The sequence below is a fragment of the Triticum dicoccoides genome, chromosome 1B (genome assembly GCF_002162155.2).
Source record: "Triticum dicoccoides isolate Atlit2015 ecotype Zavitan chromosome 1B, WEW_v2.0, whole genome shotgun sequence".
Lineage (NCBI taxonomy): Eukaryota > Viridiplantae > Streptophyta > Magnoliopsida > Poales > Poaceae > Triticum > Triticum dicoccoides.
Window position 1 is genome coordinate 447,619,276 of NC_041381.1, and position 14,155 is coordinate 447,633,430.

Below are 14,155 nucleotides of genomic sequence, written 5' to 3' on the forward strand. Positions count from 1 at the left end.
GACAAATCCTTCAAATATAACTCAATGCAACCATTAGTCCGTAGAGATTGTCATCAGTTACCAAAACCAAACATGGGGGCACCACATGTTCTTTCACTAAGGAAATGATACTTGACATTAGAAAAGCTCTTAGCAAACGAACTACACGATCTTGTGCTATGCTTAGGATTGGGTCTTGTCCATCACATCATTCTCCTAATAATGTGATCCCGTTATCAATGACATCTAATGTCCATGGTCAGGAAACCATAACCATCTATTGATCAACGAGCTAGTCAACTAGAGGCTCACTAGGGACATGTTGTGGTCTATGTATTCACACGTGTATTACGGTTTCCGGTTAATACAATTGTAGCATGAACAACAGACAATTATCACGAACAAGGAAATATAATAATAACCATTTTATTATTGCCTCTAGGGCATATTTCCAACAATCTTAACATATCAACATCATCGCACAAATTGAGGATTGAACATTTCATATATGCACATACGTTCATGATGCAAAATTACCTATACTGATGTTGCAAGTGTGACAAGTGACATTCTCAAGGCAGATGACATGAGATTCATATTTCTCTGTTTTTGTCTTGTATATAGACTAAGCTAACTCCAATGATGCGTGAAATGTTAAAAAATAACTGTTGTATTGACATAAAGAAATCAATATGAGTAGCTTAGTTGTGGGATGGTGCTTAAGACAAACATGCAATATTGGATATGATAACATTGCCATAACTAAGTTAAGGTAAACTATGGTTTACCACAGAAGTAAGCCATAAGTGCGACAAAGTCAATAAGGTTGGGCCTACAACACATTGGTCATGCTAATATAGAACTGTAGCTAACAATTGTGCTTTCTAAGAATGCATCACACATATAAGGAAAATAGGTTGGCAGGAAACACTCATGTTAGGGAAAAAATAACTAATTCTACCTGAGGTTCTCACCTAGTCATACCTTGTCAATCAACAAGATCCAAGGTGTTCAACAAAATTCCAAGCCAGAAAACAAAGTTCAAGTCGATCAAAGGAAGTCCAAGCAAATTGTCATGGTCAACAAGTCAAAAAAAGTGCAAAATAAATTAGCAAAGCCGACAATGAAGTCAAGGAGCAATTATTATCTTTTGAGGTCGAAGGCCCACTCATGCATGGATGAGAGGGATTGTGCACCATGGACTATGGCCGAGGTTGGAATTATATGGCCGAGGTGTATCAACTTCCAGCACTAGAAGGTACCCAAAATACGGGGAAGGAAGTCCTTCTAAGCGCCATCGGAAATCTTTCAGAATGCAATAGTGTTGATGACCCTGTGGGTTCTGACGATGTTGCCATGTGCGGAATGAAGTGGATCATCACAAATAGCCCGCACCGAATGATGACTCCCGACGATTTCTTATGAGTTACATGGAGTCCTTAGCTTAGATTCAATACTGCCACCTACAAGATTCCATGTAAAAGGAAAGTATGTATTGCTTGACGAAGACCGTCCTAAATTGGCTGCTACTGACTTCAGAACCATGAATATGCCTCGGTGGGTGCCTCTTTCTCCAAGTTGGTGTAAGATCAATATGAATTGTTCGCTCGCAGCAGATGGAAGTGCAAGAGATGGTATGGTTCTTCGGGGTCACATGGGTGTGGTGTGGTTGTTTCCCCTCGTGTCGGCAATTGTTCTCTTGTAGGGAAGTCCTGGAAACAGAGTTATGTGCAGCTACAAAAGGCATCTTTTTAGTTTCTCGGGGTGGCCTGGAGATAGTAAATCGACAAAAATCTCTCGGTGCACACGTCCTTGGTGGAGGAAATTAAAACTTTGCTAAAGTCACGTCAAACTTGTATGACACATGTTAAGCATAGTCAAACGGAAGTACCTTTCTACACCTGAGCTCATATGCTCGTGGTGTGAACAATAAAATACATAAAATAGAAAAATATTTCAAAAACTTCTGAAATTTTTTTGTGACATACTTTAAGAAATGTTTGTTGTGTATGTAAAATTCATCACAAAATCATATTGATCGAAGTCGTGGCAAAACAAAACAAATTCGAAGCCCCAAAATGTGTTTGAAAGTAACATCAATTTTGTTTTCTTTACCACGCCTTCCACGAATGTCATTTCATGATGAAATTTTGCATGCACAACAAACATTTCTTAAAGTATGCCACACAAAAATTCAGATTTTTTTTAAAATGCTTATCTATTTTATTTATTTTACTGTTCACACCAAGACATATGAGCTCAGGTGTAGAAACTCCAACTCGACGCCCTGTCTACTACACACTTTGTGGCCAATTATGCTAGTGCTTGTACGGCGGTTTGATTATGCTTTGGTCATGAAGATGTTGACAGACTTCTACCATGCTGATTGTAATTCTTGATGTTGAGTATAAAGTGAGCAGATGAGCTCGGGAGCCAAATCGCTGCTCCCCATATGTTGGCTAGTTTCCCCTTGGGCCCTGTCTAGATTGGGTGTAAATTTTGTCTGCTGCCTGTTGTTCAGTTAAAACTTGAGCTAAATACCATAGAGCACACAAATTTTACACTCGCTCGAAGTGAGGCCTTAATCCCTAAAGTTTCACCTCCTTCGGATTAAATGCCTGCCTGATTCTTGCTGCAAAAAATGGGTGGCCAATGGTCATCTACAAAGGGTCCACCCCTAACGGGAAAGATTAGCGACAAAACTTCGATTTCTGCTTTCAGGCACATGTAGGAAAATAAACAGCAGCGGTATCCAAATTAACTTCGACATGATAAGCCTGCATGGGCGACCAAGTAGATAGACGATTCAGTTTTCAGAACAAGCAGTGTTTAAAAGGCTCACATGGACCATAGGAAGAGGTGTATGAAAGCCCGTTGTGTACATTTATTGCTGACATATTCGCTGTACCACAACAGTTAGTTGCTTGTTTTCTACAGTGAAACATCGGGGTAATATTCACAACGCTCCTCTCAAACATTAGGATGGATGCCATGTAACACACCCACTTTTATTTATTGTTACAAGCAAGACACTCAGACTGTCAGTATACTAATCCCACTGGTAATACATTTCAATCATCTTTCTTGTGTAAGGCACGAGGCAGACTATTATTACCATTCAGGGCTGCATGGTACACTCGCTTCTCCGCTAACCCAAGATCTGAAAGAATCAAGTTTCCCTGAAACATGGAAGTCAAGAAGAGTTAATAACTTGGTGTATGCATCTAACACACACGATTTCAAAGACTGATGGATCAACAAGAAAGATGAATATATGTACCTCCACTGCCATTAATTTCCGTACATTATCTGCGTAGAGCTTCGGATCATCTTTTTCTTGCTCAGAAGGATAGTACACAGGCAAATGCACAACCTCTAGATGATTCACAAACTGACAAAGGAGCAGAAATACATGGCGTGCCTGAAAGTTTCAGCAAAGTTAAATGGATATTGGATCCTCATATATGGAAGTGCTCTTTCGTATATTTAATTAACTGTGGTTATCTGGACGACTGTGAATCAGTTGGGGTAACTTCAGAAAAGCACTCCCTGCGTCTGGAATTAGTTGACGCTCAAACGAATGTATCTAGCACTGAAATACGTTTAGATACATCCGTTTGAGTGTCAACTAATTCCAGACGGAGGTAGTACCAGAACACACTCATTATGGATGCGCCTTACAAACATTAAAACACATGCTATATCCATTGTTATCGAATGAATTATGCACAAGTCCTGCTGTACTGGTTTTCTCAGGTCAACTGTCCATTATGTAATTTCTAAATAAACTGTTTTAGACTTTAGGGTGAGAAAATCAATTAAGAAAACAGAAAGTGTATAAAGGATACATGGGCAAAATGGTAGCTAATGACAGGAGGTTCATCAATGTAACGCCCTGAATATATGCACTAATGAAACCAACACAAAATGATATCAATGAAATGTTATTTTAGTGAAGACATCATCAATTCTAGAAAGAGCATTTCATTTTATTGTTCATACATGTGGTCATTATAGGCATCTGGAACTGACAACTACAAATGTGTGTGCAGACTTGCCATTGACACTCACCCCATCCATGGAGTCCCATGCTGGACTGAATCTCTTGTAAGGGTATCTTAAAATGACAGGTTGTACTGGTGCTCTTGCGAGAAAGGCCCCTGTCTTGAATGGAAGGAGATAATCCCCGTTTGTAGTTGTGCCCTCTACAATTAGGAATATAACCAAGTGTAAGTAAGATGCATAAACGAAGACTCTACATAAAAACAGAGGCAGATTTACAAACACTTAATCAAGTGCTCTTGGACCACAATACATAATTTCACAGTCTTAGTTTTGAGTACAAATATAGAAGTACTCCCTCTGTAAACTAATGTAAGACGTTTTTACAGTTCAAATTGTACGGAGGTAGTAGTAAAATAGATTGCACTAAATTTGAACAGATATAGCATAAAATATTGAAGTATCTTTTTATATAAGAAGCACATAGCCATATACATATGCAAAGCCACTGCAGTTAACAATCCAAATTCATCAAGCAGGAAAGCTACTACAAGTCAAATACATTACAGATACAACATCTTGATCTTATATCAAGATTGGATTGCAATCCCAGCAAAAAGGAAAACAAGATTAAAATAAGACTAGTCACATCATAGATGTACTTAGAAGATATAGTGAACAAACAAAAATATACTCCTAAGAACAAAATGTGTTCCATAAGAAAAGAAAAATATACCAGGTCACTAGCAATGCAAATATGCATCACAGAAGAACAATAAACTAGAAAATGCTTAGTTACTGTCCATATGCAGATTGAATGGCAAAAGAAATAAGCGTTATTATACACCAACCAGGAAAGAGCAACATCATCGGAGAATTCTTTTGTCGATGAGCTCGCTGGATTCTTTCAGTTACAGCACCTGTATGGTATAAATTAGAAAGCAACAACAAGCAAAATAGAATGGTGTACTGTATGTTTCAACAAATCCTGACCACAAAAAACTAAGTCATTTAAGTACAAACAAAAGTGAGTATGCCTACAGTAACTATATTCAACATAGAATGATATAGGGTATGTTGTTTCAACAATCCTGACCACAAAAAACTAGCTATTTTTGTATAAATGGAAGTGAATCTGCCTACAGTAACTGTATAAACAGAAGTCGATTAAACTAACAGTTCAAGAATGGCATGGCTATATTGAAAGGTCACCACGATGATGATTATGAATAAGATATACTTGTAGAGTGCAGGCACCCATCAGTTTGTGGAGATTCATTGTGTCAATATAGTAACTCTTCGAGTATGAATTGCATAAGCCATAATCTAAGCATGAACCACGACGATGAAAAGAAATCCATAACTGAAGCATGAAAAACTTAAGTATGATCACTTAAGGTCAGATATCGTCATATACCTGAAACACCTTTGAAATCTGAAGTTTTAGACTCTCGCTGAACAAAAATACAACCAATGCATTTGCTGCATCACAACAGAAATCATGTTGTAAATTCAGTTAACAAAAAATACAAGCAACTGTCTAGCCATATACTATCCACTAAAATACAATGTCGCTCTAACCAAAAAGTAGTAAAGCAAGAGACTCGATACAGTAGAGAATGTTATTACCTTATGAGACCAACTAGGGGCAATCTGGCCACTGATCTCTTCAAGAATGATAGTCATGTGCAAAACAAGCATGTCAAAATCAATATATTCTGACGACATGATTTTCAAGAAATCATATGAATATATCAACATTAGAACATACATAACTGAAGTACCTTAGCAACAAAACTTGGAAGAGAAGATGACATGTGATAAAGAATATCCACATATGATACATGATTAGATACAATTGCCCCTGGTCTTTCCAATAATTCAGACTGGCCCAGATCCTTGCCCTAAAAGAAATGAACTGTCCAGTTGGATATACAAAAGACACAAAAGCAGTGGCATAAAATATTCTGTTATTAAAGAAGGTTAGGTAAACTGTTGACCAGCCTGTTAACCTTATACGTACAAATACTCTATGCTTAGCCATCTATTATCAGTCATCCTAACAATGTAACATTATATATATTTTTAAAAGAGAATATAGACAGGTGGTGCATTATGGAACAACGCCCAAGCATTCACAATCTGCATCCATCTTAAATAGGAAACAAATCTAATATGTCGTAGGTAATTTAAAACGAACACTAAACATTAGTTCCGATTCATAGTATACTGACTAATGTGTCACTTTTTTGTTCTCCAACATGCGTCATTTTGTATTAGAAGAAACATCAAGAAGGTGCAAGAGTACATAAGGCCAAGTGGCATGACACAGAAAAGAAAAGCACAACAAATCAAAACAAAACCAAGGCCTGAAAAAGGAAGAGCTGTACAACGTCAAAAACTGCTATGCCCTCGCCCGAGTGGCCGACGCCACAATGGCTGCTGGCACAGAACTGTGTGGAGATAAAGTGAGATACAGGAAAACGTGTCACTTTATCTTGAACAATCTTATTTTCGCTTACTGGAAGATGACAGAGGACCTTGAACAAAGCCATGAATGAATACTAATTCAGATAACGAACAGGTCCAACACATATAGTTGCATCCTACTATTTGATGTACCAATTTTAACCCCGTGACGAACAATAGTTCTCTAATAGTGGAAAAAATTTGCACCGGAAGGAATGATCCACATGCATCATGCCATGAGTATCAGCAGCAAGCAAGTATTCGCGAGGTATGCTGATGAAGGCATGCTAGGCTGACAGGATGGGCATATGCACTGACCAAATTTAAGCTAGTGCATATGCTAGAACAACATTTTGATCCAGTCCAAGGAAGCGGGGGGTTCAAGTTAGCCACAAGGAAACACCAATCTACCGGCTAGGACTCAACAAGACATGCTCTCATTCTCATCAGATAGGCAGCAGAGACGTCCCCCAAAATGTGCATCTCCAACTACGTCAGACTAGACAAGCACCACAACCATGAACAACTAGGTCTCGCATACTACAAGCTGTCACCGTCACAGCATCCAATTCTACCATTGCAAATGTATCAAGCAAGCAGGCAACAGGAAATGGGCACATTGGGCTACCCCTTATACAGAAGTAGAGAATACTAGTTTACAATTGCTACCTCGGCATCGGGGAAGCGGCGGTCGTGCTCGCGGATCCAGTAGAAGCCAAAGACGAAGAGCATGGCACGTGAGAGCGCGCGGCCGCACCGCACGACCCACGCCCGCCTCCACCCCTCGAGCCGCGCGTAGCCCTCCCCCTCGCCCCCCGCCCGCTCCTCCTCCACCCACAGCGTGCACACGCGGCACACGAGGTAGTAGGCGACGAGCACGAGCACGCCGGCCACGACCCGGAGCGGGAGGAGCACGGCCGCGGCCACGGCCATCCGCGCCGCCTCCGCCGCCCCCAGGGGGCCGCGGCCCATGGGCCCGTACGCGTCCCGCCGCGCGTACGGAGCGTACCTCCGGTCCAGCTCCTCGAGGCTCTCCCGCGCCGCCGGTGCAGCGGCGGAGGGGAGCGGCTTGGCCGCGACCTCCCCCTCGCCGCGGATGCTGCTGCCGAGCTCGGAGGGGGTGGTGGCGGCGTCGACGGCCATGGTGGCGGAGACGGAGGGAGAAGCTTAAACCTAGCGGTAGCGGTAGCCTTAGCAAGCACTAGGTCTGCATGACGAGGAGAGAAGCGCCGCGGTGGGGTGGGGAGGTGGAGATGGGAGGGGATTGATGGCGGTGGACTGGTCGGTCGTGGGTGGGCTGGACACGGGGGAGGAGGACCACGGCGGGACGGGAATGGGGGAGAAGGAGAAAGAGCGTGGGATTTGGATCGGACGGCTCGGGGCGTGCGAGATGGGTTTACCGGAGCTACGACTTCGCGTGGACGACTCGAACTAGCCAGGGCTCAACAAAATAGACGCAAATGTTGACGTGACGCAAATGTCGACGTGCGGTCGGCGGCAATGACAGGAATCACCACGCGTACTACGTCTCGATCTTTTTTTTTTCGCAAAAAAAAAAAACAATCCGTGACGGCGAACCAACTTATATTTTCCGGATTATTCTTTTTAGGTTGAACGGTTTATTGGATTGTTCTGGTGTTTCTCGAAGGCTGGATCGATTATTCTGGAAACTGGGAGGAGTATGGAGGAAACAGAAAAAAGAAGTTTAATAAAAAAATCATGAATTATTTTGGTGCTCGCTACAAGGATTCTTTCCGCCCGATTATCCTTCTCATCCTTTTCCACTTGTTTTAGATGCTCTTGAATAATCTTTTTTTTTTGCGGGGGAGATGCTCTTGAATAACCTGTCCAATCAAAATATTGTTTTCATTATTCGCTTCGCATCGTTTCAAAAGGTGTATTCTCATTGTATTGTTTTACTTTTTTATGTCTATTATATACCCCATCTATCCCAAAATAAATATCTCAACTTTGTAGTAACTTTAGTACAAATTTGTATTAAGGTTGAGACAATTATATCAGGGACAGAGGGAGTAGTTTATTACATTAGTTAGTGCCTTACTGCATTACATTAGTTTCTATTGCATTTTCTAATTTGCATTGTACTTTTTTCTAGGTTGCTGATTTATTACTTGGTCAATGACATTTTATATTTTGAATAGTATATTGCATTTTTTAGTCTTTCTATTATTACCTGTGTACACTAATGTAAGACGTTTTTTGCACTTCAAACTAGTGTGCAAAGGGACTATGTTATTTGTATAAGTCTACCTCATTCTCTGACTTTATTTGAACATGCATTCTCTAATTAGGTCTACTGCATTTGTGTCATTTGACTAATGCATTTCCTATCGTATGTCTAATGTATTTCGCAGCCCCCTTACGATAAAATAGGGGAAACCAGAGAAAAGGGAACTTTTTTTCGAGCTGAGATAAAGAAACTAGTAGAAAGAAAGAACTACCATTAGTAAGCATGAATGCTTACTTTTTTCCATGTGTGGTGATTCTCGTGCTTACTCTAAGAGGGTGTTTGGCATATTTGTATCTAATGAAATGAAAACTTCAAAAAAAATGAACATTCCTAATTTCCTACAAATCTCCTTCCTCATTATTCATGGAGTGGTGATGACAAGTTTTTATAGGCAACACACGCGAACCAATCTATGGTTGGATGATTGAAGGAACTGTGGTATTCCAACCCATCATGGTTCAAGTCTTGGTGCTCGCATTTATTCCTGGATTATTTCAGGATTTTCAGCGATGCGCATTCAGTAGGAAGAGACGTTCCTGTCGACGACGAGGTGCCTACGATGACTTCGTAAATTTCAAGATGATATGACGACTCAGTATTTTGGAGATGCTCATAGGGGGTAGGATGTGTGTGTGTGCGTACGTTCATAGGGGTGAGTGTATGCCTATGTATAAGAGCGCTTGCGTAGATTTAGGGCATCTACAATGCAATGACGCATGCATAGACGCTTAGACTATTAACATTAATAATTAATCAGTTAGCATGGATGAAAGAGTTCCTATCCAAAATGTTGGGCGCTTGTTTCCGTGCTTACAATATATGTTTTCGCTAAAAAAAGAAGTTTAGCACTCGTTCTCTCCAACGCCTGTTGCCGCAAAAAAGAGCTCATGTTTTTGCTATGTTACTATGCCCTTTGGTCTCAAGAATGCTGATGCCACATTCATGCGCATGATTCAGAAGTGTCTGCTCACTCAAATCAGATGGAATGTGGAAGCATACATGGATGACATAGTGCTTAAGTCATGCAAAGGTTCCGACCTGCTGACTGACCTCGCTGAAACCTTCGCCAACTTAAGAAGATATGATATCAAGCTCAATCCATCAAAGTGCACATTCGGAGTTCCCGGCAGAAAGTTACTCGGTTTTCTCGTTTCCGAACGAGGGATCGATGCGAATCCAGAGAAGATTGGCACAATCCTCCGAATGAAGCGCCCAATGCGTGTGCACGATGTTCAGAAGCTTACTGGTTGTTTGGCCGCATTGAGTTGATTCATCTCATGCCTCGGTGAAAAGACATTGCCTCTTTACCGACCGATGAAGAAGTCTGACAAGTTCGAGTGGAATGACCAAGCTGAAGCAGCGTTTGAGGAGCTCAAAGCCCTGCTCTCCACCCAGCCGGTGCTTGCTGCTCCAGTCAGCAAGGAGCCTTTACTGCTTTACATCGTAGCCACGGGACAGGTTGTTAGCACAGTGCTCACGGTCGAGCGGGAAGAAAAAGGCAAAGCCTTCAAAGTTCAGCGCCCTGTGTATTACATTTCAGAAGTCTTGACCCCGTCCAAGCAGAGTTACCCTCATTATCAGAAGCTTGTCTATGGGATTTACCTGACCACGAAGAAAGTTGCACACTATTTCTCTGATCATTCAGTTTCAGTCGTCAGCGGCGCTCCATTGTCAGAAATTCTGAATAACAGAGATGCAACTGGTCGAGTGGAAAAATGGACGATTGAACTCCTTCCTTTAGATATCAAGTTTGAGGCACAGAAGGCCATCAAGTCTCAAGCAATTGTAGATTTCCTCGCAGAGTGGATAGAACAACAGCAGCCGACTCAAATTCAGTCGGATCATTGGACCATGTTCTTTGATGGATCCAAGATGTTGAATGGCTCTGGTGCAGTAGTGGTTTTAGTGTCCCCACGAGGAGACAAGCTCAGTTATGTCCTCCATATCCACTTTGATTCTTCAAACAATGAAGCTGAGTATGAGGCACTATTGTATGGGTTGTGTATGGCCATTTCACTCGGCGTCCGACGCTTGATGGTCTACGGCGACTCAGACTTAGTGGTTAATCAAGTAATGAAGGAATGGGATGTCAGGAGTTCAGCAATGACCGGTTATTGCAATGCAGTGAGAAAGCTAGAGAAGAAGTTTGAGGGGTTAGAGCTCCACCACATACCACGAATCAAGAATCAAGCTGCTGATGATCTGGCGAAGATAGGTTCCACTCGGAAGCCTATCCCTAGCAACGTGTTCTTGGAGCATCTCCACACCCCATCAGTACAAGAAGATCCCTTCAAGGAAGAGCCCCCACAACCAATAAGTTCAACCGACCCGACTGAGATTGAGGTTCCAGCTGTGGTTGATTTGATCATGGAAGTCTTGGTGATCACGCCCGATTGGACGGTACCGTACATCGCGTACATTCTTAAGCAGGAGCTCCCAGAGGATGAGGATGAGGCTCGCCAGATAGTCTGTCGATCCAGAGCCTTCACCATGATAAAAGGACAGCTTTACAGAGAAAGTGTCACAGGAGTGGCTCAACGCTGCATCACCCCGGAAGAAGGTCGAATGATCCTAAACGATATCCACTTAGGGACCTGTGGTCACCATGCGTCCTCTCGGACCATCATGGCCAAAGCATACCAAGCGGGATTCTATTGGCCTCGAGCAAATGAGATGGCAAAAGATATAGTCGACAAGTGTGCAGGTTGCCAGTACTACTCCAACATGTCCCACAAGCCTGCGTGTGCCTTGAAGACTATTCCACTCGCCTGGCCATTTGCAGTTTGGGGGTTGGATATGGTTGGACCCTTCAAGACCGGCAAAAGTGGTTTCACTCATTTGCTTGTAGCAGTTGACAAGTTCACTAAGTGGATCGAAGCCAAGCCCATCAAAAACCTTGACTCAAGCACTGCCGTCAGTTTCATCAAGGAGTTGATATTCAGATATGGAGTTCCTCACAACATTATCACAGATAACGGCTCTAACTTTGATTTTGATGAGTTCAAGGCGTCATGTGCGTCCCAAGGCACTCAGGTCGACTATGCGTCTGTTGCACACCCGCAGTCGAATGGGCAAGCAGAAAGGGAGAATGGTTTGATCCTTCAAGGGTTAAAACCCTGACTTATGTGCGACCTCAAGCACGTTGTTGGGGCTTGGTTGACTGAGTTACCATCCATCCTATGTGGGCTGAGAACGACGCCGAACTGATCGACTGACCGAACCCCTTTCTTCCTGGTGTACGGCACCGAGGCTGTGCTTCCGAGTGACTTGCTGCACAATGCCCCCCGAGTGGAACTATTCTCAGAAGCTGAAGTGGAGCAGGCACGCGAAGACGCGGTTGATCTCCTGGAAGAGGAACGAGAGATGGCTTTGATTCGGTCGACCATCTATTAGCAAGACCTGCGTCGATTCCATGCCCGTAATGTCAGAGGTCGAGCATTTCAGGAATGAGACCTTGTGCTTCGAGTGGATCAGAAACGGCCTCACAAGCTTCTCCGGCCTGGGAAGTGATAACCCACAAGTATAGGGGATCGCAACAGTTTTCGAGGGTAGAGTATTCAAGCCAAATTTATTGATTCGACACAAGGGGAGCCAAAGAATATTCTCAAGTATTAGCAGCTGAGTTGTCAATTCAACCACACCTGGAAACTTAGTATCTGCAGCAAAGTGTTTAGTAGCAAAGTAATATGATAGTGGTGGTAACGGTAACGAAAGTAAAGACAGCAAAAGTAATGTTTTTGGTATTTTGTAGTGATTGTAACAGTAGCAACGGAAAAGTAAATAAGTGAGAACCAGTATATGGAAAACTCGTAGGCACTGGATTGGTGATGGATAATTATGCCGGATTTGGTTTGTCATGTAACAGTCATAACATAGGGTGACACAGAACTAGCTCCAATTCATCAATGTAATGTAGGCATGTATTCCGTATATAGTCATATGTGCTTATGGAAAAGAACTTGCATGACATCTTTTGTCCTACCCTCCCGTGGCAGCGGGGTCCTATTGGAAACTAAGGGATATTAAGGCCTCCTTTTAATAGAGAACCGGAACAAAGCATTAGCACATAGTGAATACATGAACTCCTCAAACTATGGTCATCACCGGGAGTGGTTCCAATTATTGTCACTTCGGGGTTGCCGGATCATAACACATAGTAGGTGACTATAGACTTGCAAGATAGGATCAAGAACACACATATATTCATGAAAACATAATAGGTTCAGATCTGAAATCATGGCACTCGGGCCCTAGTGACAAGCATTAAGCATAGCAAAGTCATAGCAACATCAATCTCAGAACATAGTGGATACTAGGGATCAAACCCTAACAAAACTAACTCGATTACATGATAAATCTCATCCAACCCATCACCGTCCAGCAAGCCTACGATGGAATTACTCACACACGGCGGTGAGCATCATGAAATTGGTGATGGAGGATGGTTGGTGATGATGACAGCGACGAATCCCCCTCTCCGGAGCCCCGAACGGACTCCAGATCAGCCCTCCCGAGAGAGATTAGGGCTTGGCGGCGGCTCCGTATCGTAAAACGCGATGATTTCTTCTCTCTGATTTTTTTCTCCCTGAAAGCCAATATATGGAGTTGGAGTTGGCGTCGGAGGGCCACCAGGGGGCCCACGAGGTAGGGGGGCGCGCCCCCCACCCTCATGAACAGGGTGTGGCCCCCCTGGTCTTCATCTTTGGCGAGGATTTTTTATTGTTTTTTCTAAGATGTTCCGTGGATTTCAGGTCATTCCGAGAACTTTTATTTTCTGCACATAAAACAACATCATGGCAAATTCTGCTGAAAATAGCGTCAGTCCGGGTTAGTTCCATTCAAATCATACAAGTTAGAGTCCAAAACAAGGGCAAAAGTGTTTAGAAAAGTAGATACGACGGAGACGTGTCAGGAAGGTCCCTTCATCATCACCAAGGTGCTTCACAACGAAGCGTACCGCATCTACAACGTAGCCAAGAATATGGACGAGCCACACGCATGGAACGCAGAGCTACTTCGTCCTTTCTATACCTAAAATCACTCGACCCAACGAGTTGTAATAAGAGTACTTCAGTTTGCTTTCCAAAGACAAGATTTTTACAATATCTTAATGATTGATTCCCCATAATCATTTGTGTCTGAATCCCCTAGTGGGTAGCTTAGCCGCGAACCTGATTTTCCTAAGTTAAAAAAACACTCCGAGTGGAGAGCAATCCTCCCACTTGGGGGCTTAGCTGCGACCCCGTACTCGCCTAAGTTAAAAACATTCCGAGTGGAGAGCAATCCTCTCACTCAGGGGCTTAGTTGCGACCCCGTACTCGCCTAAGTTAAAAACATTCCGAGTGGAGAGCAATCTCCCACTCGGGGGCTTAGCTGCTACCCCGTACTCGCCTAAGTTAAAAACATTCCGAGTGGAGAGTCCTCCCACTCAGGGGCTTAGCCGCGACTCCATAC

General features: G+C 42.9%; 1 protein-coding gene across 1 annotated transcript; it reads right to left on the reverse strand.

Annotated features, from left to right (window-relative positions):
* Positions 1-2,822: 2,822 nt before the first annotated feature.
* LOC119340389 (lysophospholipid acyltransferase LPEAT1-like) lies at positions 2,823-7,833 on the reverse strand. Its single transcript, XM_037612304.1, has 8 exons — positions 7,120-7,833; positions 5,766-5,885; positions 5,611-5,648; positions 5,399-5,463; positions 4,833-4,901; positions 4,051-4,184; positions 3,260-3,400; positions 2,823-3,158 (listed from the first exon to the last, which is right to left on the reverse strand). Exons 1-8 carry the CDS (start codon positions 7,591-7,593, stop codon positions 3,051-3,053), a joined length of 1,149 nt encoding a protein of 382 aa, XP_037468201.1. The 5' UTR covers positions 7,594-7,833; the 3' UTR covers positions 2,823-3,050.
* Between the last annotated feature and the right edge of the window lie 6,322 nt (positions 7,834-14,155).